Source organism: Amaranthus tricolor, chromosome 17 (assembly GCF_026212465.1).
Source record: "Amaranthus tricolor cultivar Red isolate AtriRed21 chromosome 17, ASM2621246v1, whole genome shotgun sequence".
In the NCBI taxonomy this organism is placed as follows: Eukaryota; Viridiplantae; Streptophyta; class Magnoliopsida; order Caryophyllales; family Amaranthaceae; genus Amaranthus; species Amaranthus tricolor.
This window is the reverse complement of record NC_080063.1, coordinates 18,261,475-18,285,722: the sequence shown is the minus strand read 5'-3', so window position 1 is coordinate 18,285,722 and position 24,248 is coordinate 18,261,475. Positions and strand designations below refer to the sequence as shown.

Here is a 24,248-nt window from a genome sequence, read left to right as displayed (position 1 = left end):
AGGATCTAGGTCAAATTAAATTGAGTCAATTTAACTTAACTACACATCTGGATTCCAGATTCCAAGCAGTTTACCTTCTTAATTTATCAGACCAAGAGCTAATTTTGTTGGATTTTGAGAATTTTTTCCCTCTTGTTTTCTTGTGCGTGTTTACTTTTTATACGATTATCAAAGTAATTTTTAAACTTCAAATATTTCTTAGTAGGCATATTGAAAAATTATTAAAAAAATATTATAATAAAATATATATTAAGACGAATTTAAAAATCTTACGTGAATATATTAATGTTCTATATATCTCATAAATATCATAGTTAAACTTCCCTCTTTACATAGGAATATTTTAAATGATTAAAGAACATTTAAAATAGTATGTAGATAGGTTGGGGAAAGGATAATGATAATCAAACTCATAGTTCATTTTAAAAAGTAATATATATTTACTCCGTTTCAAATCAGTTGCAATATTGGTAAAAATGAGACTATTTATTCATCACTTTCAATTTATAATTAGTTTTTAATCTATAGGTTAAAATATAGTCAAGTGAGATCTTGTTTGATACATTTCATTGCAAAGATTATTAATATCAAAATTTTATAATTTTTTATTATTCATAATTAGAGATATTAAAGATTAAATTAATATATTAAATTGCGTAAAAAATAAACGTTATAAGTTTTGAGTATGTAATTTAAGTGGAATAAAACTCTGATTTTTATAATGATAGAGATTAAGACAAAAGAAAAGCATTAGGTGTTATAATTGTAGTGTTAATTTATAAATTAGTTGGAATACTGAACATGTGCTCACACCCCCCTATTCACTCCTTTGTTCGAGACATCTTCTTTCCTTCCTCTTAAAAGTCCCAAACTCTCGTCTCATGCAAACTTAATTATAAACTTAAATAAAAATTGAATTTTGTCTTAATTACAATAAGAATTATTTTTCTGAGCTTTAAGTCATAAGCTCTATTTTCACCTAACTCAATTTTTCTTTAGCTTATCCTATAATTTAAAAATTAAAATGACAAATCTAAATGCTATATTCCTAAGCTTATTTTCAAATTAATTTATAATTATTTTGTGTCAGTTTTATGTTTGAATAAATGAGTAAAATTATACGGAGCTAAAAATATAAAAAAAATTTATATTCATAAATAATAGTTATGTAAGTAAAAATATAAAACTCTAGTTACATAAGATATGATTATAAATTCTTATAACCCTAAAATAAAAAAATGTTAATGTTTTATTATTTCTTCTCTAAATTAAAAACTTTTATAAATTAAAGTTGATTTATTGTCAACTAAATTTCCATTTTAGAAAATATTACCAATTATATACTTAAATCTAGTAAATTTAATTAAAAACCTATACAAAACTTCCTCTATCCTTGAAGATTTTGAATAGACTATACATTCGAATCAAGTGTTAACGAGTTATGTTTTGAACTATTTATATGCTATTCAACTTAATTGGTATTCTTAATTACATTAATATTTATTGTTCGTAAAATTATAAAAAATATACATTAGTTTGATAAAATATATTTTTTTATCCTTATAATTCTCCTTTCTTTTTGTCGGTAGTTAATAAACTATTTTTTCTAGAAATACTAAATCACTACTCACTTTTACTAATTTACTTGGAGTAATTAATTTCCTAAAACCCATCATAGAAGTATAAATTCATTACTAATAAGTCACCTCTATTTTATTGAATGATGTGGGGGCAGGAAACCAGTGGGTCCCATTACTCTTTTTCCTCATCTTTTATTTTTTTTCCATCTTTTTCTCCTTTCATTCTACTTTTTCATAATATCCTTTAATATGTTTGTTCTTGTACCTCCCCATATTATTCCATCTTCCCAATTCTTGTAAAACCCCTTTATCCCTTTCTCACTACTCCTATCTTCTACTCTCCCAACTGAACACAAATTCTGCTCCCATTCTCTTAGGTAAGTCACATTCCCCCATGTTCTTATGACCTTCAAGTGTTTTTAGAAATGCATCACTTCATTTTGTGGGTTATTGTTCTTCTTTTTAACTCCAAATTTTTAGTGAATTGCATAAATGAAGAAGGTTTAGCACTTCTTACATTCAAACAATCTATAACTCAAGACCCGCTTGGGTCTTTAAGCAATTGGAATCAATCTGATAGTACCCCTTGTTTATGGAATGGTATTACTTGTAAAGATCAGAAAGTAGTTTCTGTTAGTATCCCCAAGAAAAAACTTGTGGGTTATTTGCCTTCTTCTCTTGGTTCTCTTTCTGATTTGCGCCATGTTAATCTAAGGAACAATAGGTTTTATGGCCCTTTACCATTGAACCTATTTCAAGCTCAAGCCCTTCAAAGTTTGGTACTTTTTGGGAATTCCTTATATGGGTCAGTTCCTAATGAAATTGGGAACCTTAAATTCTTGCAAAATTTGGATTTGTCTCATAATTTCTTAAATGGGTCTTTACCCTCTTCAATTCTTCAGTGTAAGAGGTTAAAGAGTCTTGTTTTGAGTCATAACAACTTTACTGGGAGTCTCCCTGATGGGTTTGGGAGGGTTTTGGTTTCTCTAGAGAAACTTGATCTTTCTTACAATAAGTTTAACGGGTCAATCCCAAATGATATGGGAAACTTGTCTAGATTACAAGGGACTGCTGATTTTTCACATAACATTTTTAGTGGTTCAATCCCAGCTAGTCTTGGGGATCTTCCTGAGAAAGTTTATATTGATCTAACTTATAACAATTTGAGTGGACCAATTCCACAAAATGGTGCCCTTATGAATAGAGGACCAACTGCTTTTATTGGAAACCCTAGTCTTTGTGGCCCTCCATTAAAGAATCCTTGTTCATCAGATGCTTTAGCTGTATCACCCTCGTCCGACCCGTCCTTGCCAAGTGATCATTCACCCCAAGGGAATGGTGACATTGGTGGGAAGAGTAAGGGAAAAGGGCTTAATAAGAGTGCTATAGTAGCCATTGTAGTGAGTGATATAGTTGGTATTTGCTTGATTGGATGGTTATTGTCTTATTGTTATACTAGAGTGTGTCCTTGTAAGAGCAAAGATGAGAAGGGAGGAAGGGATAGTGGGGAGTGTTTTTGCTTCACAAAAGAGGAATCCGAAACGCTTTCGGAGAACATTGAACAATATGATTTGGTAGCATTGGATTCTCAAGTAGCATTTGATCTAGATGAACTTCTTAAAGCATCCGCTTTTGTGTTAGGAAAGAGTGGGATAGGCATTGTGTATAAAGTTGTGCTTGAAGATGGACTTACATTGGCTGTAAGGAGATTAGGAGAAGGGGGTTTGCAGAGGTTCAAGGAATTCCAAACTGAGGTTGAAGCAATTGGGAAGCTTAGGCATCTAAATATTGTGACTTTAAGGGCTTATTATTGGTCTATTGATGAGAAGTTGCTCATATATGATTATGTGCCAAATGGAAGCTTAGCCATTGCTTTACATGGTATGATTCTTGAAACTCTTGACCTTAATATGGCTTTGTTTTTTTTAAAATCGATTTCCTAGTAATGCCAAAGAATGACCGTTCATTAGTTTTTGTTTATTGAATCATGTGCACTTTATATTTATGTTAAGTTGCTGATGAGTTTTGATAAAGGGCAATTGGAAACAACCTCTTTGTGATCTTTAACAAGGATAAGGTTGCGTCATCTGATTCTAGTCCAGATAGGAGCCATTTAATGGCGTTGGGGTAATGTAATGCTCAGTGTCACATGATTTGCAAATCGAAAAAAATGAATTATGGTCGGTTTTGGGCTATTTTTGGGCAAATTTGAGAGAATCGCGAATTAAAAAAAGAATTAGCTAGCGAATCATGTGGCACTAGTAATGGTTCCATTTACTTGCAATGAGAGCTTTGTTTTAGGCTTGTGTTGATTGACTATATGTGATAATGTTAACAGGGAAGCCAGGGATGGATACTTTTACTCCATTATCATGGTCAATCCGATTACAAATCACCAAAGGCATTGCTAGAGGTTTAATGTACTTGCATGAATTCAGTCCCAAAAAATATGTTCATGGGGACTTAAACCCTAGCAATATACTACTTGGGCCGAGCTTGGAACCCAAAATCGCTGATTTTGGACTCGGGCGCCTTGCCAATATTGCTGGCGGAACCCCTACCTTACAATCTAGTAGGATGACCTCTGAGAAAACCCAACAAAAACAAGCTAATAGTGCACCATCCGAAATCGGTAGTGTATCGGTTTCTATTGCACTTTCCTACTACCAAGCCCCGGAATCCCTTAAAGCTGTGAAACCCTCACAAAAATGGGATGTTTACTCCTATGGAGTAATCTTACTCGAAATGATTACCGGAAGATCTGCATTAGTCCAAATGAGCACCTCGGAAATGGACCTTGTTCAATGGATTCAACAATGCATCGACGACAAAAAACCTTTAATCGACATCTTAGACCCATATTTAGCTCAAGAGGCAGATAAAGAAGACGAGATAATCGCAGTTCTGAAAATCGCTATGGCTTGTGTTCATCTCAGTCCCGAGAAAAGGCCTACGATGAGACACGTTTGCGACACTTTGGACCGACTACCTGAACTTAGTCCATGAAGCTAGATGTTAAAGTACTTGTGGATTGTGTTCATTTCTAAAAAGGATGAGGCTTTCTTAGGCTCTATATGTGCTAGTTTTTACCCGTGAACATAGTCACTATTAGGGCTCTAGGAGTAGTGTTTTTTAAGGGTTTTGTGTATGTTTTTAGTGATAGATGATTACAAGTATATAATGCCAAATGATGTGTTGTTTGTATTTGTAATCTTTGAAGTATAAAGGGTTTTGTTTTATTGTTGTTTGTCAATGGAAAATACAATTTGTTTTATATGTAATGGCTTGTTTGGTTGATGAGGCTATGGTTGAGTATCTAAGTAGAAGTGTAGAATAAATAGATCGCTACAAATTTCTAATGAAAGATTCCTTTCCAAACACTAACCTTACTTTCTCGTGATCATCATCTTTTTAGCCATTTGGTGCTCAAGACAACTGGAAGGAAAAGTAGCTTTTTTTTGCTTTTCATAATTTTAGTGTTCCAAATAAATTTCCACAATTTTTTTTAACATTGTAATATTTTTATTTAGGCGGTATTTACATTCACACTATATTGTTTAATTTTTATTCATATATTTTTTTCTTATATTTTTTGTCACTCTTAATTTTATCTTTACAATTTAATGTGATTTGGAGTATTTTTTTTAACAATTGTGTCATTAAATATTGTTGTACTTCTAATATCTTAGGGATTGAGAGAGTAATGCTTACCACTCCATGTGTTCCATCAAATTTGTTTTGTAGGCAATTATTGAATAATTCAATAACATGGAATAAAAATGGTATATTATTAGAAAATGAAATGTGTAGATTAGATTGAAAGTAAATTAAATTTAAAAATGAATATATTAAAAAATTGTGAATCATATAAAAATGACACAAATTTAGCTTGAGGGGATTGAAAAAAATGGGAAATATTGATAGGATAATGGGAGTATTTTTTTTAGGATTAGTAAATTTTACCTTTGGAATAACATTTCTTATTTAAGAAATAGCTCTGATGCCAAATTAATAAATGAATTCAATCAAAAATTTTAAGTTAATATCTGAAATTTCATGATATGTTTATACTTCCTAATTACCTTTATAACTATGTAATAAATCGAGGTTAATGATCCCATATTATAAATGGGATGAGTAATTTTTGAACCCTTCACTATACATTAAACTAGTGACTCTTAATTGTTACTCTATGTTTTCAACAAATTGTCAAAATTTTCTTTTTAATTTGTTTTAATAATTTTATTTTATTCTCATCCCCACATTTTAATTTCACCTTTATATCATCCAACACAATTCAACTAGTACCATTAGTTTCAAACATTTTACGGTATACAATTATGATAATTTCTTAGTAACGGATCAAGTAACTATTAACTATTAAGTGGAGTGGGTAAACTCTAAATCTGATATTGAGCTGGAAAGGCAATCCAACTTGCTAATTTTTATCTAAAATTATGTTGATTATAATATCTTTTATTTGCTGAATTTGTCTTGCAGACACATTTGCCAAGTTATCAACTCCATTGACCATCATCACCCATGGAAGGGTCTACAAAAAGGGTTGAAGGCTCCCACACACATGGATTTTACGATCATTGGCTCCAACAATGCAATAATTATGACGTATTCTTTTAATCCAACGGTGTCTATTCAGTTTTAATATAGACGTGGATCCAAAATTTATTTATGGCGCTTAATAATTAAAATAGATCTACTAACATAAAATTTTAATTTCTTTACAAATTTTACAATAGTAAAAATTAATTTTTGTAGAATAATAGTGGGATTGAAAACATATAATGTCATAAAATAGTTCCACTACTAAATTAATATGGACATGGATAGAACCGGGCAACCGGCAGTCCGACACACAAGTAGTACGGACATACATTCAACATTTATTAATACTACAAATATCAGAATGTCTACTTGTTGGTAATAACTCATACTTTATTTATGGAATATTCTTTAAATTTGCACCATAAAATTAAATATAAAAAAATTTTAAAATTTATACTATAAATTCAAGAGTCTGATAGAGTAATTGACTAAGTCAACATAGATATGCGTTCTGAGTCCTGAGTCCTGAGTCCTGACTAATCCTTCTTCACTGCCAAAAGGATTAAACAATTCAATGGAGCCAAACTAGCTGCCTCACTGCCTCCCCTTTTTTATGTTTGTTAACGTTGGCGGCTTGGCGACACTGTTTTAAATACTATTTTTTTTCTTTATATCAGAATACATCTAAATTATTTTGTGTGAAATTTAGTGAAAAGTGAATTTAAGTTGGAGAATAAGATGAAAAACAAGTGAATGATATAAATAAGTTGTTAAGATAAAGAGAAATAATAAATTTGTGGATGAGATTTAAAAAAAAAAATAGGCTCGGGCTCTAGTGAGAGTCCAAATCCTACCATTAAATATATGAATTTTAAATAGATCTTTTATTTACGTATACTCTATAAAATGAGCATGTTTAATTTTTTATTTAAGCTAAGACCAATCCTGCCAATTTTTATGTGGAGTCTTCCTTGATTATTATCCAGCTCATTGCATAAGTCTAAGTATGATTCATGAATAAGCCTAGTTTATACTTGATACTCTCATTTTTCATTGTTTATTAATTTTTTAATCGCTTCTTCACTAGTTTTAATTCTTATCTCTCCACTCTATTGATCCGTGTTTTTTATACCAAATCCAAAGTCTATGATTAGTACAATTGTTATTTGTGTACACCAAAAACGTATAAGACGACTTTTTACTCATTCATTCTAAATCCTAATCATCAACTCGTTATAGATAATTAAATATATTAGAAACATATAAATATATAATACATAATAATTGAATATATTCCGCCAATCAAGGCTGCAAAATTTCTCAGAAAATTAAAGCATTAAAAAGTCTAAGAAAAACAAAATTTGACTTTGGTTTTTCAAACTCTACTACTTAGAAGTATATTGTCAACTGTTAAGTACGAAATACATTTATAGGTGATGTGACCCTTTTGTTTTTTTCATTTTACTAATACTCTTTTGTATACCAATTACGCCATTACCACCAAAGCTAGGAATCCATATGGAGGTGGAGGTTGCTAGCTATTTGAAAATAAAATAAGATAAAAATATAATTACTTCCATTTTACTATAATATTTTTTAGTTGGTTAAGAAATTTATATTTTCCTTATTAATAAGAAATTTTAGGTTTCTTATCTTTCAATTTTGTTAAGAAAATATATTTATAAATTAGCTAGAACTCTCTATTTCAAAAAGAGTTTATCAAATATTAATCAAATACAAAAATTTTATGCAACTCTCCAATGTAATAAGATAAAATTTATAAACTTAATTTTTTATCAATAATTTTATCATAAACTTATAAAATTAATGTAAAATAGTACATTATAGATTTGACGTGTGCAAGAATAAAGTGGGTCGAGACTCGAGTAGATATGAGGTTGAACGGGTGAATATGGGGTGAAGCGGGTGGATACGGAACGGATACAACCTCATACCCATCACTTACTCACTAGTCATATCGAGCAAGATTTTTTTACCTATGTCCACACTTATTATCCGCTAAATTTATACTGATCCGCCCTAATTAAAATAGATGCCATGCGAAAACTTATAACTATACTTACCTATGAATTATTAACGTTGTTGGTTCATTGAACATAATGTTAGACAACTTTCTTTTTACTTTTAATGTCCCTTCTATTATTGTTTAGCATACATTTTGGCTTTTCTTTAATACTTTTTTATGATAATCCTATAATTACCAATAAATTATTGGTGTAAGGCTTTTGTCATTTTCACAACTATTCTTGCTTTGCTATGAACTTAAATAAAATATTAAAAAGATAGTAGTATGCTTTTACTATTTTAGAAAACAATCATTTACCAAATTATTATTTAGCATCTCTTTATAATTATTTCTTTTTCAAATTAAATTAAATGAGTCGTCTCAAAAGAATCCTATACCATTTGAAGGGATGTATACAATTGAGGTAAAGGACGTATGCTGTGAAAACTATTTATTTAATTCTTATTTTTTTGGAATTCATTTTGAATTAATTCACTCCACGATGATTTACTCTTGGAGACTCTTAGTTTTGATTCACCCAAGTATATAATTTATTATTCTTATATATATCGATTAAAAAACATACATAATCATCTGATCATAAAAATATATGCGAACAATAAATTACAAGTGACACGAGTTCATGTAACTTATCTTGAACATTTAGATTATTTAGTCGGATTTAACTAATGACATTTTTAATTGATTTATTTTTATGTTCCTTTTTACCAAAGTAAGTGAAAACATTTTTTATTTGGTTTATTTTTATAAGTTTCTTTGTAGTAGAAGTATGTTATTACATTTGAGTTATTGTTGCATTGAATCGTCATATTTGACAGAATTATTACATATATAGTATAGCCCAATGTTAAAATCAGAAAATGGCCTGTAGATTGCATGCGTGGACCTTTAATAACTAGCAAGGATTCACAATGTCCTACTAGCTTCATTTTCATGAAAATTTGAAAACTAAGCTTTTTTATTTTTATTTTTATTTTTTCTTGTTTTTTTTATAATTAAAAAGTTTCCAAAATAAGCAAAATGAAAATTTGAAAACTAAGCTTTTTTTTTTTTTTTTTTTTTTTTTTTAATTAAAAAGTTTCCAAAATAAGCCTATGGAAACTTATGTCCAAAAACAAGTGTGCTTATGTCCGAAGTTAAAATTAAAGTGCGTTCAGTATTATTAATCGTGTTTATCTACCTATAATTCTTTTGAGGATAATTGGTTAGTCTTTAATTGCGAATTTTTTCTTTAAAGCAGTTCAATTTTTATCAACTAAAGAAAGGATTGACTCGCTCTCCCTTTTGCATATAGAGATTTACTAGTATATGTTGAACATTTAGTGTATAACATCCGAAGTAAAATAATTACCAAGTACTACAAATAGCAGTGGAATAAAATGTATTAAAAATACAAGGTTCAAAAGGGTTCAAAGGATACGACAAAAAGAAAATTGAAAAACCAAGTCAGCAAGAATAGCCGACTCGGCTTTAGGTACTGGAATCAAGATTTTGTCTAGCAGGAAAAGTTGAGTCCGCTTTCTTGGGATAGGAGCAAAAGCCGACTCGGCTTTTTGTTCTGATCATAATGTTGTGACTTTACGTTTTCTTTGAATGAAGTGCATTGAATCCCTTCTCTTACTCCATATCAAATCTGATGTTACAAAAGGCTTAATGAGGAAGAATAATGCTCATGAATACCATAGTTATAATGGTATTGAATGTGCCAAGACCCTTTGCCATACTTGGAGTAGTATAAATAGGGGCTTGGGGAAGGATGTAATACACACCAAATTTCTGAATTCTTGTCCTTGTTTTCTCTCTTACTTGTGTTCTTATAAAAAGAGTTATAAACTTCTTGTTAGAATTTTTCCAAAGTTTATACTTCACCAAATACTTTGTCATTAAGGGACATACCCTAAGTACTAAGGGTGTGTTGTATTTTTTTATATCTCGTTGTGAATTTTCAAGTCAAAACTCAAGTACTTTTGTGGGAGAAATATCACAAAAAGAAAGTGATTACATACCTACAACAAGTATCAAGTTTTCGGGTAACGGTTGTCGTTAATTACAAAGATAATCTTCAAGTTTGTTCTTAGTGTATTCTAGTAAGTGTTATTTTAGCCATCAATAAAGGGAAAATACAAATTTCCAAATTGTAATTTGTATTTTGCATTATTACTTTGTAATAGTATATCCCCGAGATGAGGGCTTTTCCTATCATCCTTGTGATAGAGGATCTATTCTTACTACATATAGGAATAATTAATTTCCTCTCGTCCTTGCATGTAGGGATTTTCAAATCTACCCTTAAGTTGAGAACTTTTTTTTTTACCTTTGTAATAGGGTTTTAATTTTTACCACTTACAGAAATAATCATTTATCTCTTTCCTTGCTTATGAGGACTTTCTGACCTACTCCAAAATAAAAAATATTACCTTTAAAAATATTATTGTGTAATTAGTTGGAGACTTCTCAATCAAAAAGGATTGCCAATTAGAATTTGAAAAGAACATGAGAGGACAATAAGACTTGGTGATAAAAAGGTTTACATAATGTGACAGTTCACTTGCACAATAATGTTGAATACGGATAAGAATTAAGGAGGTGAGGAAGAGAGATACTAAAAGAGAAATTGAAGTAGAGAAAACTTTTGGTTGTATTTTCATTTTCATAAACTAACATACAAAAATATAAACAAAACTTGAAAGTGAAATAAAGATTTATATTCCCAAAAGGTTAATAAACTTGAGAAATTCATTATGGAAGAAAATATTCACCATTCAAGTACATAAAATAAAATCGGGTCTTATCTCATTTAAAATATATATGTACCACTTTCCTTAAATAAGATCCTAAATTTGATTTCATGGCTCTGCTTCCCGCAGCCTTTCCTCGACCTACTCTAAACAATTACAAATTTTCCCCTATATATGATCCTTCTTAATCCTCAAATTTCTCTCAAAATAGTCTTGTCATTCTGATTACTTACTTAAAATGTACAAGATTTTGACTTTTTGCTTTTGGCATACTTTTCTCTAAAACAATTAACAACTAACGTATAGTTTTTTTTTACCAAACATCTCTATAACAGTTGAATTAAATAGTTGATTTTATAAGCTAATACTTTCATGTGGTCAAACTAGTCAATATCTCGACCTAACAGTTATTTGCCAAACAAACCACTAAACAAAAAATTAAATTAAATTTAGTAAAAATTAAGTATCATGTAGCAAATTAAGTTTGAAGAATGTTATATATTATCCAAAACATGTTGACGAAACAGATGATGTAAAGCAAAAAGATTTGTGGTAAAGAAGCAATAAGATTATAGTAACAATATTTAATTGGAGAAGAAATAACATGAAATTGTAGCCTCAAGGGGACCAAAGTTTAGGATTGTAGTAATGATTAATCATTAATGAACAAATCTAGTGTTGCCACGTGGCAGTAGAGTAATCTTGATTTTGTGGCAATTGGAGATTTGTAAATCAAAAAAAAAAGTAATGGTGTACAAAACATTTCAACTTACTATAAGTCTTGCCCTTCCATGCTCTTTATCTTCCCTAAGGAATCCTCAACACTTCGAAATAACTTCTTTTGCATTCCCCATTTCCTTCTCTTAAGCCTTCATTAGCCATCTCAACCGTCCGATCCAAATGGCTACTGCTGTCTCAACCGTTGGAGTTGCCAACAAGGCACCCGTAAGCCCTCCTAGCTTTTGATCAATTCACTTGGAATTATATTCTTGAGTTTGCTATCGCTAGTAATATTTTATACGCTTGAAAAATAGGTTTATTTAAAGAAATTCGTCTATTTTTTTTAATATACTGATAGAAGTTTTTGGGCGCATGCGGAATTATAGTTAAATCCAAAAAAATATTGCATTAAATTAACTAAATACAAATATTTGATTACATCATAATTTGTACAACAATATTTTTGGTAGGACACTTGTTCTACACCTATACACTCTTTACTACTATTTTTATGTGAACTCATGTCTCACTTATCAATCTCTTTATTTTTGTGTATATATTTTGTAATTTGAGTTCATGGCTCAATCTTTTGTTTTTATGGGAGCTTTTTGCCTTATATGATGTAAGTGTCATAATACTTTATTTATACTTGCTATGGAACATTCTAGTAGTTAAACTAGAATTTTATCTACATATTTCTTTTCTTATTTCACACCTTCCTTCCGTTATATTCTAACTATTACTTCTTACTTAACACTAGGGGTGTTCATTAGCGGGTACCGGCATTTCGGGTTCGGGCACCCGTGATTATTCGGGTACCTTTTTTAACGGCCCGTGTCCCGGCCCAATTAATGTGGGTACCTGGATAAGTCGTCGGGTCGGAATATCGGATACCCGGTTTTATTTTTGATTTTTTGGGCAAATTTTATTGTTAATTTATTTGGCAGTTTTTGAGAGTAAAATTAAGAACTGAACAAAAAAACAAAATAAATGATAATAAGAATTGAACAAACTAACAAGAATAAGAATAATATTAAGAATTGAACAAAAACTAACTAACAACAAATAAAAACGAGAACCGAACAAATCTCAATACAAAATCTTCATCAACATAAAAAACACAAAATAAATGATAATAAGAATTCAACAAAAACTAACAGAGAACAAGACTGATATTAAGAACTGAAAAAAACTAATTACCAACAAATAAAAACAAGAATAAACGAAAACTAAAAAAATCTTAAATAAAAAAAAAATCAAAAACATTAGGATTAGGATGGGAGAGAAGATAGATGAACAAAATAAGTATGTTCGAATTGAACAAAATAATCAAAACGAAAAAAATAAAATGAAAAAAAGAAGAAGAGAACATACCTAAGAAGATGAAGACAGTAAAGCGAAGGTAAAAACTTAGAATGGAAAAGTGAAAGAAGAATTCACTTAGAAAAGAAGAGATCATACCTAAATCTAAATAAGACTGAAAAAGTAACAGTGCAAGTTTAATAAAACAGTCTTTTGGAAAACTTTAAAAACCATCTTTTTTTCCTTTTTTAGCGGTCACCGGGTATCCGCTAAAATCTAAAATCAGCCGATGACCCAACCCGGTTAAGACGGGTCGGGTACCCAACTTGCATGTTGCAAATTTTTTTAGAATTTAACCCGTCATTAATGTTGCAGGTCATCGGATTAGGTTTTTTTAAACAGCCCATTTAACATTAGATAGTTCTAGATAATCATCTTTTAGATTTTTTCTAATTAGCCTTTTTAATATATACATGATCAAGGGAGAATAACAAAAGGGTTTTAGTAAATTTTTTATGGATAATGTAGAATTTTGAGTGATATTGTTCATGAAAGCCAAACTTTAAGTCTTGCTATATACATATATGTTCTTTGTGTTTTGTTTTCCTAGGGTATCCTCTGTTCTGTATTACATATTATGTTTCAACTATGCAAAAATATTAAGAAAACAGAATCTAACTTGAAAGTATAATATATAGTAAAGAAATAATTCATGATATAATTATTTAGAATAAATGATTTTTAAATAATACAATACAATATATTGAAGTAGGACCTATTGATAAAGAATGTAGTTTTTCTTATCTTTATGTTCCTAAACTTGAGCCATATATTGTATAAGGAAACATAGTTTTCCAAGGGTATTCTAATATAGGTATTATTTCATATATTTTATAAAAATGATTTCTCAAAGGGATTTTCAAATATTTATCTTTAGAATACGTGTGATATTGAATTTTATGTGATATTTAATAGAAGTTTTAGGGCGCATGAAGTATTTATAGTTGGACCCAAATAAATATTATATTTCATTAACTAAACACAAATATTTAATTATATTATAAATTATACAAGATTATTTGTTCCGCATCGATACAGCCTTTACTTATTTCTCATAACTCACAAATTTTAATTAGCACTCATATTGTAATTTTGTGGATAGCTTTATATAGCTTAATCCATTATTTGTGTTTTATTGTTTTTTCATCTTGTTATCTAACTCATATTTATATGAGTTCAATGTCGGTTACATTGGCAAACTTTTAGGACATTCATCTACTTTAGCTAATCTAGATATTTCTTACTTCTATGATGTTAGCCTATTCTAGTACGCTAGGTTGCACTAAAACAGACACGAACATGGACACGGACACGACACAGGTACGGGAAAACGCCAACTTAAAAATGGCGGACACGGGGACACGAAAATGGTAATATAATAAATATATCAAATTAAAGATAATTTTACAATCTTTAAAAACATAAAACTCACATAAAATGCAAATAAGTACCAAATAAAAAACATGAGTATTTAGGGTTAGAGTGAAAGAGGGTTGAGAGGAGTGAGAGCAAGAGAGGGAATTCAGAGGGAAGGGAATTCGAGTGACGAGTACTTCTGCTTCAGAATTCTGCTTATGAATTATGATTTTAATTTTTTTATTTATTTTATTTTTTTAAAAAAAACGTATCCTTGACTGCTTGTCGTGTCCCTTGCCGTGTCCGCATGTCCGGAAAAATATTAAAATATTGGACACTTCATTTTGCGTGTCGGACAAGGATTTTCGCGTGTCCGTGTCCGACACGGGACACGCCAATCCAGGGACGTGTCCGTGTATTCCAGCTAGTACGTGGGTTTAGATTTTACCAATCCTTAAATTTCGCCACCCTTTTCATTTTATCGCCACCCCCTTCAAATGAAATTACGAATTTGCCCCTGAATTTTAAAAAATTACAATTTTGCCACTACCTACAAATTTCTTATTTATAATAATAATAATAATAATAATAATATTAATAATAATAATAATAGTAATAATAATAATAATAATAATAATAATAATATCAATAACAACAATAACAATAATAATTAACATTTTTATATATTCTTCAAAAAGAATATAAATAAAATTAATAATAATAATAATAATAATAATAATAATAATAATAATAATAATAATAATAATAAAATTAAAAATAATAATTATTATTCAAAAAGAAAAAAAAATGAATCGCCCAGAACCGGGCGATTGAACTGGGCGATTGGACCCCAGTTCAATCGCCCAAAAAGTGGTGATTGAATCGGGGTCCAATCGCCCAGTTTTGGGCAATTCACTTTTATTTTATTTTATTTTTTAATTTTTTAATTTTTTAATTTTTTTTGGAAAATAATAATAATAATAATAATAATAATAATAATAATAATAATAATAATAATAATAATAATAATAATAATAATAATAATAACAACAACAACAATAATAATATTATTAACTTTTTTATATTCTTTTAAATAATAATAGTAATAATAATAATAATAATAATAATAATAATATAAATGAATTAATAATAATAATAATAATAATAATAATAATAATAATAATAATAATTATTATTATTATTATTATTATTATTATTATAAAAGTTCAGGGGCAAATTCGTAATTTCATTAGGAGGGGGTGGCGATAAAATAAAAAGGGTGGCGACAAATAGTAATGCCCTAGATTTTTTAGATTATTATTTTTAACACTTCCCCTAATCTAAAAAAACTTATATAAAAAATTACGAGACGTTAATGTTACACATGTCACCAACACTTGTCGATCTTATACCTTTAATCTTCTCATGACACCCTTGTCACCAATTGTCCTTGTTATCAAAGTACATTCTTCTTACGCCTTGTTGCTGGTACTCTTATTATCAAACGTCTTCCAACTACTATTTATCAATAGCATATCTTTTTGTGGACTGTACTAATGTCACCTGTCATTTTTCAAAATATTTTCTTTCTTTAAAATTTTTAATTATTGGTGTCCATATCACCAAGCCATATCATACATGTAACAATTTTATGTTTTCATCTTAAACTTCTCCATAATTCCTTGTTTTCATTTTATTTTGTTTTCTTTTCTTATTTTTTTGAAGGAATCTTGTTACTAGCTATCACAAAAATTGTCACCAATGTTTTTTTTTCTTTACTTTTCTCTCACTTCATTTTTTTTATCTATGTCTTCTTTTTTTTTTTTTTTACTCTTGTTATCAACTCTCACCAATTTTTCTTGATATTTTCTCTTTATTTTTTTTCTCTAGTTAGTGCTTATATCACCAACTTTTCATATTTCTTTCATAAATTTTTATTTCTCAATCCTCTTTTTATTGTTAATATTTCTTCAAATTCTTTTGTTAATGTCCATGTCATTAACATTTTTTATAATTTCTTCTTCTACATCTTTTAGATATTTTTTGCCATTTTTTTTAATGTTAACGTCTATGTCATTAACCTCCCTCATTTTCATATTTTTGTTAGTACTCTTGTCACTAACCTACTTAATTTATTAAATTATCTTTTTATTTTTCCATTTTATTTTTTTTCTCTTAGTATTTTTTTAAACTATCAAAAAAACTTACCACACTCTTTTTGTGGTTTTTCAATCCTTTCTTTGATTGCTTCATCGTACTTTATTTTCGGCCTCTCGATCTTCCTGCTCTGATACCATGATAGAAGTTATGGAGCGCACGCTGTACTTGTAGTTGGACCCAAATAAATATTGTATTCCATTAACTGAATACAAATATTTAATTACATTATAAATTCTACAAAAATATTGGTGGGACTCTTGTTCCGCACCAATACGATTTTCACTTATATTTTTATGTGAGCTCATGTCTCACTTATATCTTATAATTTACAAATTTTAATTACCACTCATATTGTAATTTTGTGCCATAGCCATGGGTTTAATCCATTATTTGTATTTCGTTGTTTTTTCATCTTGCTATCTTACTCGTATTTATATGAGTTCAATGTCGATAACATTGGCAAACTTCTAGTACATTCATCTACTTTACCTAATCTAAATATTTCTTATGACGTTAGACTATTCTAGTATATGGGTTTAGATTTTTTAGATTATTATTTTTAACAATATTAATATTCAATAAAATTAACTTATAAATTAAAATAAAGCATAGATAATGAATAAACTTCAACTATAAAACCATTAAGTTAACCAAACTCCGTTTGATTGCACGCATTTTTCCTACCTTTTTCTTCGAATGGATATAAGTATAGTCTATCTGCTACCTCTTCTTCCAACCTCGATTTTGTGATAGATGTTGGGTTGATGACCATGGCCATGATCAATGATAAAAAATTGTTATAAACTCACACTTTTACCTCTTTAAAATTGCTACTAATACTCACATTTACCTCACACTAAATATTTATAGCATGTTGTTAACAAAAAATAATGTAGTAGATCTAAGACTTCGTGCTAATATATGTATGATGTATGGGCAGTTGAGCCTGAATGGGTCAAATGTGGGGGCAACCGTCCCAACCTCAGCGTTTATGGGGAGCAGCCTAAAGAAGCCCAACAGTCTGAGATTCCCTTGCAGCTCCAGGACTTCTTCCATGACCATCAAGGCTGCTGACTACAACGAGGAAAAGCAAACCAGCAAAGACCGATGGGCTCATTTGGCCACCGATCAGTCCGATGATCAGCTCGACATTCGTCGTGGTAAGGGTGCTGTCGACTCGCTCTTCCAAGCCCCCGAAAATATGGGTACCCACGTTGTTGTCCAATCTAGCTGGGAATACGAGAGTGCTGGCATCAAGAGGTAGTGTTACTTTTCTGTCCTTTTAAATTTGCTACATTATAAAAATTTAAATTTGTTTGTATATAAATGATTTATGGAACTACCAATTTTATTTTATTAGGTACAACTTGGACAACATGTCCGGTGATTTCTACATTGCTCCCGCTTTCATGGACAAGCTTGTTGTTCACATTACCAAGAACTACTTGAACTTGCCCAACATCAAGGTTTGTGTATCAGTGTGTTCTATTTAATTTGTCTAATTCTTCATTTTAGTCTGTTCTAATAAATTTGTTTTATTTCTATTTTTGGATATGACCCACCATTTTTACACACTATAGTCTCCGTGGTAAAAGTCAATAGGGCTAAATTCAATTAATTAATTGTTTTTGGATTTTGTGATTAGGTTCCCCTTATCTTGGGTATCTGGGGAGGAAAAGGTCAAGGGAAATCCTTCCAATGTGAGCTTGTGTTCGCCAAGATGGGAATTACGTGAGTTCCTTAAATCAAATTCCATTAATCTCATCCATTAGCATTAATTAATGATGCTAATCTTATACTAATTACACCTTTAATTAATGATTTTGTCTACAGCCCCATCATGATGAGTGCCGGAGAATTGGAAAGTGGAAATGCAGGAGAGCCAGCCAAGTTGATTAGGCAAAGGTACAGAGAGGCTGCAGACATCATTGCCAAGGGTAAGATGTGTGCTCTCTTCATCAACGATCTTGACGCTGGTGCTGGTCGTCTTGGTGGCACCACCCAATACACCGTCAACAACCAAATGGTTAACGCCACCCTTATGAACATCGCCGACAACCCAACCAATGTCCAACTCCCTGGTATGTACAATAAACAAGAGAATGCACGTGTCCCAATCATTGTCACTGGTAACGATTTCTCCACCTTGTACGCTCCCCTTATCCGTGATGGTCGTATGGAGAAGTTCTACTGGGCTCCAACTCGTGAGGACCGTATTGGTGTCTGCACTGGTATCTTTAGGACCGACAACGTCCCTAAAGAACACATTGTCAAGCTTGTTGACTCCTTCCCTGGTCAATCCATCGGTAAGTCTAGTTTAATAATAGCTACATTTTTCTTAAAAAGCTCGTGAGGATAATATAATTTTTATAGGCTCTAATACCATTCTAAAGAAAAATGATGTTATAACATGTGTTATGGTTTACACTTGTAGATTTCTTTGGTGCCTTGAGGGCTCGTGTATATGACGATGAAGTAAGAAAGTGGGTGTCCGGAGTAGGAATCGAAACAATCGGAAAAAAGCTTGTCAACTCAAGGGAAGGACCGCCAACCTTCGAACAACCAAAGATGACCTTGGATAAGTTGCTCGAGTATGGAAACATGTTGGTGCAAGAGCAAGAGAACGTTAAGAGAGTCCAACTTGCCGACAAGTACTTGAGCGAGGCTGCTCTTGGTGATGCTAACAAAGATGCCATCGAGAGTGGAAATTTCTTCGGTTAGTGTCCCTAACTTTTCTTTTCAGTTTCAGTCTTATGACAAGTATTCAATTCTCACCGCATATCAAACAAATCTATTTCCTCATCCTTTGTTGTAGGAATTCTCTAACCTACACTCTGAATAAATAAAAAAAACATAAAAATTATTGGTTAGAATGCTAATTTATTATTATTTAATGTAGGAGCCCAAGCAGCTTAGTAACGTAAAGTTACCAACTTTTAAAGGTTGTATTGACCCTAAAGCAGCAAACTTAGACCCAACTGCAAGGAGTAACGGGAGCTGCACGTACAGTTTCTAGGCCATGTATTTTTTTGCTTTATATTTTTTAAGTCTAATGAGATAAGGGAACAAATTCCACTATACTTTCTTTTTTGTTCTTTTGTCTCTTGGTGAGTTGTTTTCTTAATTTTGTGTAAGAATTCACCATCATTTTGTTTATTTTGTGGAATGGATCATTTGGGTTTTTGTATAATACCTTTTCTCTTTATTATTTTGGCTATTTTTTCTATTTTTTTCAGTTATTTTCCTATTTTTTTATGGTAAAGTATATTAATAAACAATAAATAGCAATACACTACCCGATGTTCTTTATACATCATGTAGTCGCCCTTTCTTGTGATTAGGTTTGGTTCAATGATGGTTCATCTTGACTCATCAGTGTTTGTTTTTTTTTTAAATTCTCCTAAATTATAATCAAATCACCTTTAATTTTACTTAAAAAAAAAAATACACAATAAATAGCTGTACACTTGACTATTCAAGTATTGAAGTAATAGACCCATATTTTACTAAACAATTGATAATATTATAAAAAGTAAAATTATAGACAAGGAAAAATATAAAGTGAAAACAAGATTGAAATTCATTATTAATGTTCAGTAAATTAGCTTATGGAGCAATTTAAACTTATTTTGACACAAATAGATTATTAAATGGTCATATCATCTAATAATAATGATCGGTAAATTATTTGTTATGATTTTTCGAGAGTTTGTTTTTAACAAAGACATATAGCAATTTAAGGGAATCTATATATTATTAAAAATAGTTTCATCATCTTGAAGCTAAACACACTATTGGTTGACGAAATTCCATATAATTAATTATCAGGTAAAAGCTAAAAAAAGACCTTGGGTGTTTTTAAATGAGGATAATAATATACTTTTTTCGGTCCTTTTTCACTTAAGTAAATATAATTGCAGTAATAATTTTCTAGAATAAAGGGAAGTTGGTAAATATATTATTGAAGAAAATATAAAGAATAGTAAATTTCTCCAACAATGATAAATGAATGAATATTTAGTCAAAATTTTGATGTAATAAAAATTATTTTAAAGTTTAAAATTACTTTGAAACTACATATTTTAGAAATATGGATTATAAAAAAGGAATGGAAAAAGTTTTTTAAAAAGTAGATTATGAACGAATAGAAACGATGAAATTGTATATTATAAATGTGTAACTTGATAATAATCCAAATTTGTAACTATTTTTGGGTTATATATTTAATTTTAAATAATTTAAAATTAATGAAAATAATTTCAGTTTATCATTGAATATTAATTTATATGCTTAGCAAACCCCGGAATATGCTTAGCAAACCAACTCAACCAAAAGCTAGTTTAAATTGATGGTCGTAGCCTCACAATATGATATAAACTTTATCGCGCCCCCTTACACGAGAACCCTCTGGGCTAAACGTGTGGATGCGATACATTTCCTCTCATACCTAGCGTTAAATATTCCACTTGAAATGAAGAGTACGATGTATGAGATTTAAACTCGTGTCCTTCTATTACGTTAGATTCTAACAGCATGTCAAGAGACCAATTCAACTAGTAGTTTAAATTGATAATTAATACTCTAATAATATAAATATATATACTCTTATCACAAATATATCTATGTACGTGTATTAATGCAATCAACACCATGAACCTTAATTAATCCATACACACTTTATTGAAAATTCACATATAAAAGTACATCACAATACATAATACTACAAGAAGAAGCCTATAAGAAGACATGGAAATTTTTCTGTGAGAACTTCATAAGACCTTCTCCATGCATATATAAGCTACTTCTAAACAAGTAATTTATTCCATACATTCACTTAATTAAGAGCACTTTTATTAGACATACAATATATAACAGTACACCATGCATATAGATGATAAATCTCCCTCTTTATCTCTTAGTTTTATTTAATTATAGTTAATTATAAGGAGATTATCTAAATTAATTAATTAATTACTGGCAGATGCCAATAAGAAGCCAAAAAACAGGATAACAAAGACCAGAACAACAGCCATCTTGATAGAATATAGTGCATGGTCCTCCTGCTACTACACATTGTAGATTATTATTATCTGTTGCTGTTTCTTTTGATGATATTTCTGTTGATTTTCCAAACATGATTTCCTTATTATTATTATTATTTTTGTTTTCATAAATTAAATCTATAGCCTTTTTAACTGCTGCTAATTCTTGTTTTGCAGCAACAACTGCATTATTTATCAGTTGGGCTTCCATTTGTTGATCTTGTTTGGTTATTCCTCTTGGGTAATTGCTTGCATCAACAAGACCTGAAAATAATATAAATAAACAAAAGGAATATAAATTAATTAACTAGTTGTTACTTAATTTGGTACGGTGAACCCTAAGAATTATAGTGAATAATCGATACATCGGTAAAAACAAGCCATAATATGTTATATATTTTAATACGCCCCCCACATGAGAGTACTTTAGGACTTATACAAGAAGTATAAATGCAGAATACATCACCCTCATACTTAGCGTTGAATATTAATCATTAAACAAGGTGTGGTTAATCATATTCAAACCATGATCTATTGTCAAACAGACTTTTAATACTATGTCATGAGAGCTTTTTGAAAAAGAAGTGTGGATGCACAAACCCTCATCATAATTCATACCAGATGCAAAATGTTAAACTTTAATTGAATAAGAGGTGGTTAAGATTCAAATCTGTAACCTCTTATCACGTTGGCATTTGTACCACCCTCATCATTTATGGTATCAAAAGCCAACGTAGCAAAAAGTCACAGGTTCGAATTTCAACCATTGCGCTTGGATTGAAATGAGATATTTCAACTTAGGTATGAGGAGGGATTTGTGTTGCATCTACTTCCAGCACAAAGAACTATCATATAAGAGGGCGTGTTAGAATATATAATATATGTTTGATCTCGACTATAAACGTAATCTTTTGATTGAATTGGTTCATTTTACGTAAGAAGTTAAAATTCTAATAATTTGAAAAAAATAATAGAGAATTGATGGAAACCTGAAGCAGCGATGAGGAGGAAACCTAAGACAACCAAATTGTTGTAAGTAGACATGATGTTTCAAACTTTGTAATTAGCTTATTAATGTTTATTAATTGAGTTGTGATGACAATACCATGCAAAAATGGCCTCATTTATAGGCTCCGAGGTGTACTGTAGATCGACACATTTTCACGATTTTGCGGTTCTTATCAAGCTTTTTCCCCACTTAAGCAATAATCTCTAGCTAATAGAATATAGATGATTTGAAGTATGTATACTTAAATGGAAAAATTACCGTGAACAATATAAGAATTTGTTAATTTTTTTACAATAATATTAATTTTTGATTAATTATGAATAACACCAACTTAGGGGTAGAATAATACTAACTTTAGTTTATTAACTAATTTACCATTTTTTTATTGTATAATCTCCTATAGTTCGATTTTTAACATTTTAGCGATATTCAAAGAAAACACACTTCCTAAATTGAATTATTCATAGTTAATCAAAAGTTAGTATTATTGTAGGAAAATAAATAAAAAAAATTGAAGTATTATTCCTAACAATTTTACCTATAATTGATCATGCACACATTAAAAATATCATGTACCGTAAAATCAGATTTTATTTTAGTCGGAGTAAACACTGGTTATTGTTGGAATATTTAGAGTTGTTAATAGTACACACGAAGCAAAAACGAAATTAACAAAGCAAAAGAGTGCCAAAACAAGATGCGAACGTTCGTGGATCAGTGCATTTTTGTAAGAATGTTCTTTCATTTTTAACTGATATTTAATCAGTTATTAAGACATGATTAAGGGTGTGTTTGGTTGTGTTGATTCATGAAAGGAAGAGGGAAACCATCTTTTAATATCAATTTTTTTATCTTACCATTTTAATTAATTTTCATTCATATAATTTTTTTTTTTTTTTTTTTGCAGTTTCATCTTTCTTCACGATCAGTACATTATCAAATTGAATTTTTGATAAAAATATTAGGAAGTATTATATTTTATTTACAATGATCTATATTCTATAATAATCATCAAAATAACAAAAAGCCTTAATTTTTTGAAAACCCAAAAAGATTAAATGCCAAAACAGAATGTTGAGAATTAGTAAATGACACAAAGTGCATGAATAAAAATGCGGAGAAAAAGAAAAAGACTTAGGGGGCGTTTGGTTCGCACAAGGGAATCGGAATGGAATCAGGAAAGGGAATGAAGGAGAAAGGAATGGATTCCCCTAATTTAGCCTAGTTGTTTGGTTGTGTTCAGGAAACGGAATGAATTGCTGAATGATTCCCTTTGTGACTGTTTGGTTCAAGCTAAGGAATCAAAATTTGATTTTTTAAATTCTTTTATATTTTCTCCAAAAATAAGTAGTTGTTATATGATAAACTTGAAAAAATTATTTTTTGAAAAAACATAACTCTAAATAATAACAACGTAGCTCGATTAATTACATATAATGACTTGTTTGTAGATCAAAATACATACGAAAAGTGTTCTAGTCCTTTTCAAAATCATTCATGGAACCACAACATTAGATCTAAGCATTACTATTTCCTCCAAGAAGACTCCTAACATAATCACTTTTCAAAACGTCGGGACACTTTGAAAATATGAGGAGCTTGTTTGGTTGTGAGGTTAGAATGTTAGCCACTTCAAAAACTTGGTTAGGAGTTACACCTTCTAAATTAAAA

The 24,248-nt window shown here is 30.0% G+C and overlaps 3 protein-coding genes across 4 annotated transcripts; 2 read left to right on the top strand and 1 right to left on the bottom strand.

Moving 5' to 3' along the window:
- Positions 1 to 1,806: 1,806 nt before the first annotated feature.
- On the top strand, positions 1,807 to 4,877 carry LOC130803566 (receptor protein kinase-like protein ZAR1). The gene is made up of 2 exons (XM_057667732.1): positions 1,807 to 3,461; positions 3,919 to 4,877. Exons 1-2 carry the CDS (start codon positions 2,006 to 2,008, stop codon positions 4,584 to 4,586), a joined length of 2,124 nt encoding a protein of 707 aa, XP_057523715.1. The 5' UTR covers positions 1,807 to 2,005; the 3' UTR covers positions 4,587 to 4,877.
- A 6,213-nt stretch (positions 4,878 to 11,090) lies between these two features.
- LOC130803565 (ribulose bisphosphate carboxylase/oxygenase activase, chloroplastic-like) lies at positions 11,091 to 19,716 on the top strand. Of its 2 annotated transcripts, none has more exons than XM_057667730.1 (7): positions 11,091 to 11,873; positions 17,467 to 17,786; positions 17,887 to 17,992; positions 18,172 to 18,257; positions 18,360 to 18,832; positions 18,961 to 19,242; positions 19,426 to 19,716. In XM_057667730.1, exons 1-7 carry the CDS (start codon positions 11,829 to 11,831, stop codon positions 19,440 to 19,442), a joined length of 1,329 nt encoding a protein of 442 aa, XP_057523713.1. In that variant the 5' UTR covers positions 11,091 to 11,828; the 3' UTR covers positions 19,443 to 19,716. The 2 variants fall into 2 exon arrangements, with proteins under 2 accessions (XP_057523713.1, XP_057523714.1); XM_057667731.1 differs by having other exon boundaries at positions 18,961 to 19,246; positions 19,443 to 19,716.
- Positions 19,717 to 21,186: 1,470 nt separating this feature from the next.
- LOC130803564 (uncharacterized) lies at positions 21,187 to 22,665 on the bottom strand. The gene is made up of 2 exons (XM_057667729.1): positions 22,558 to 22,665; positions 21,187 to 21,832 (listed from the first exon to the last, which is right to left on the bottom strand). The coding sequence occupies exons 1-2, from the start codon at positions 22,610 to 22,612 to the stop codon at positions 21,498 to 21,500; spliced, it is 390 nt and encodes a 129-aa protein (XP_057523712.1). The 5' UTR covers positions 22,613 to 22,665; the 3' UTR covers positions 21,187 to 21,497.
- Between the last annotated feature and the right edge of the window lie 1,583 nt (positions 22,666 to 24,248).

Excerpts from the sequence above, each read along its gene's own strand:
- LOC130803566 (XM_057667732.1), top strand. The coding sequence starts at position 2,006 with ATGCATCACTTCATTTTGTGGGTTATTGTTCTTCTTTTTAACTCCAAA. Across the intron at positions 3,462-3,918 it reads CTTAGCCATTGCTTTACATG|GGAAGCCAGGGATGGATACT; the intron begins GTATGATTCTTG and ends TAATGTTAACAG.
- LOC130803565 (XM_057667731.1), top strand. The coding sequence starts at position 11,829 with ATGGCTACTGCTGTCTCAACCGTTGGAGTTGCCAACAAGGCACCC. Across the intron at positions 17,787-17,886 it reads GAGAGTGCTGGCATCAAGAG|GTACAACTTGGACAACATGT; the intron begins GTAGTGTTACTT and ends TTATTTTATTAG. Across the intron at positions 18,258-18,359 it reads TTCGCCAAGATGGGAATTAC|CCCCATCATGATGAGTGCCG; the intron begins GTGAGTTCCTTA and ends TTTTGTCTACAG.
- LOC130803564 (XM_057667729.1), bottom strand. The coding sequence starts at position 22,612 with ATGTCTACTTACAACAATTTGGTTGTCTTAGGTTTCCTCCTCATCGCT. Across the intron at positions 21,833-22,557 it reads CCTCCTCATCGCTGCTTCAG|GTCTTGTTGATGCAAGCAAT; the intron begins GTTTCCATCAAT and ends TATTATTTTCAG.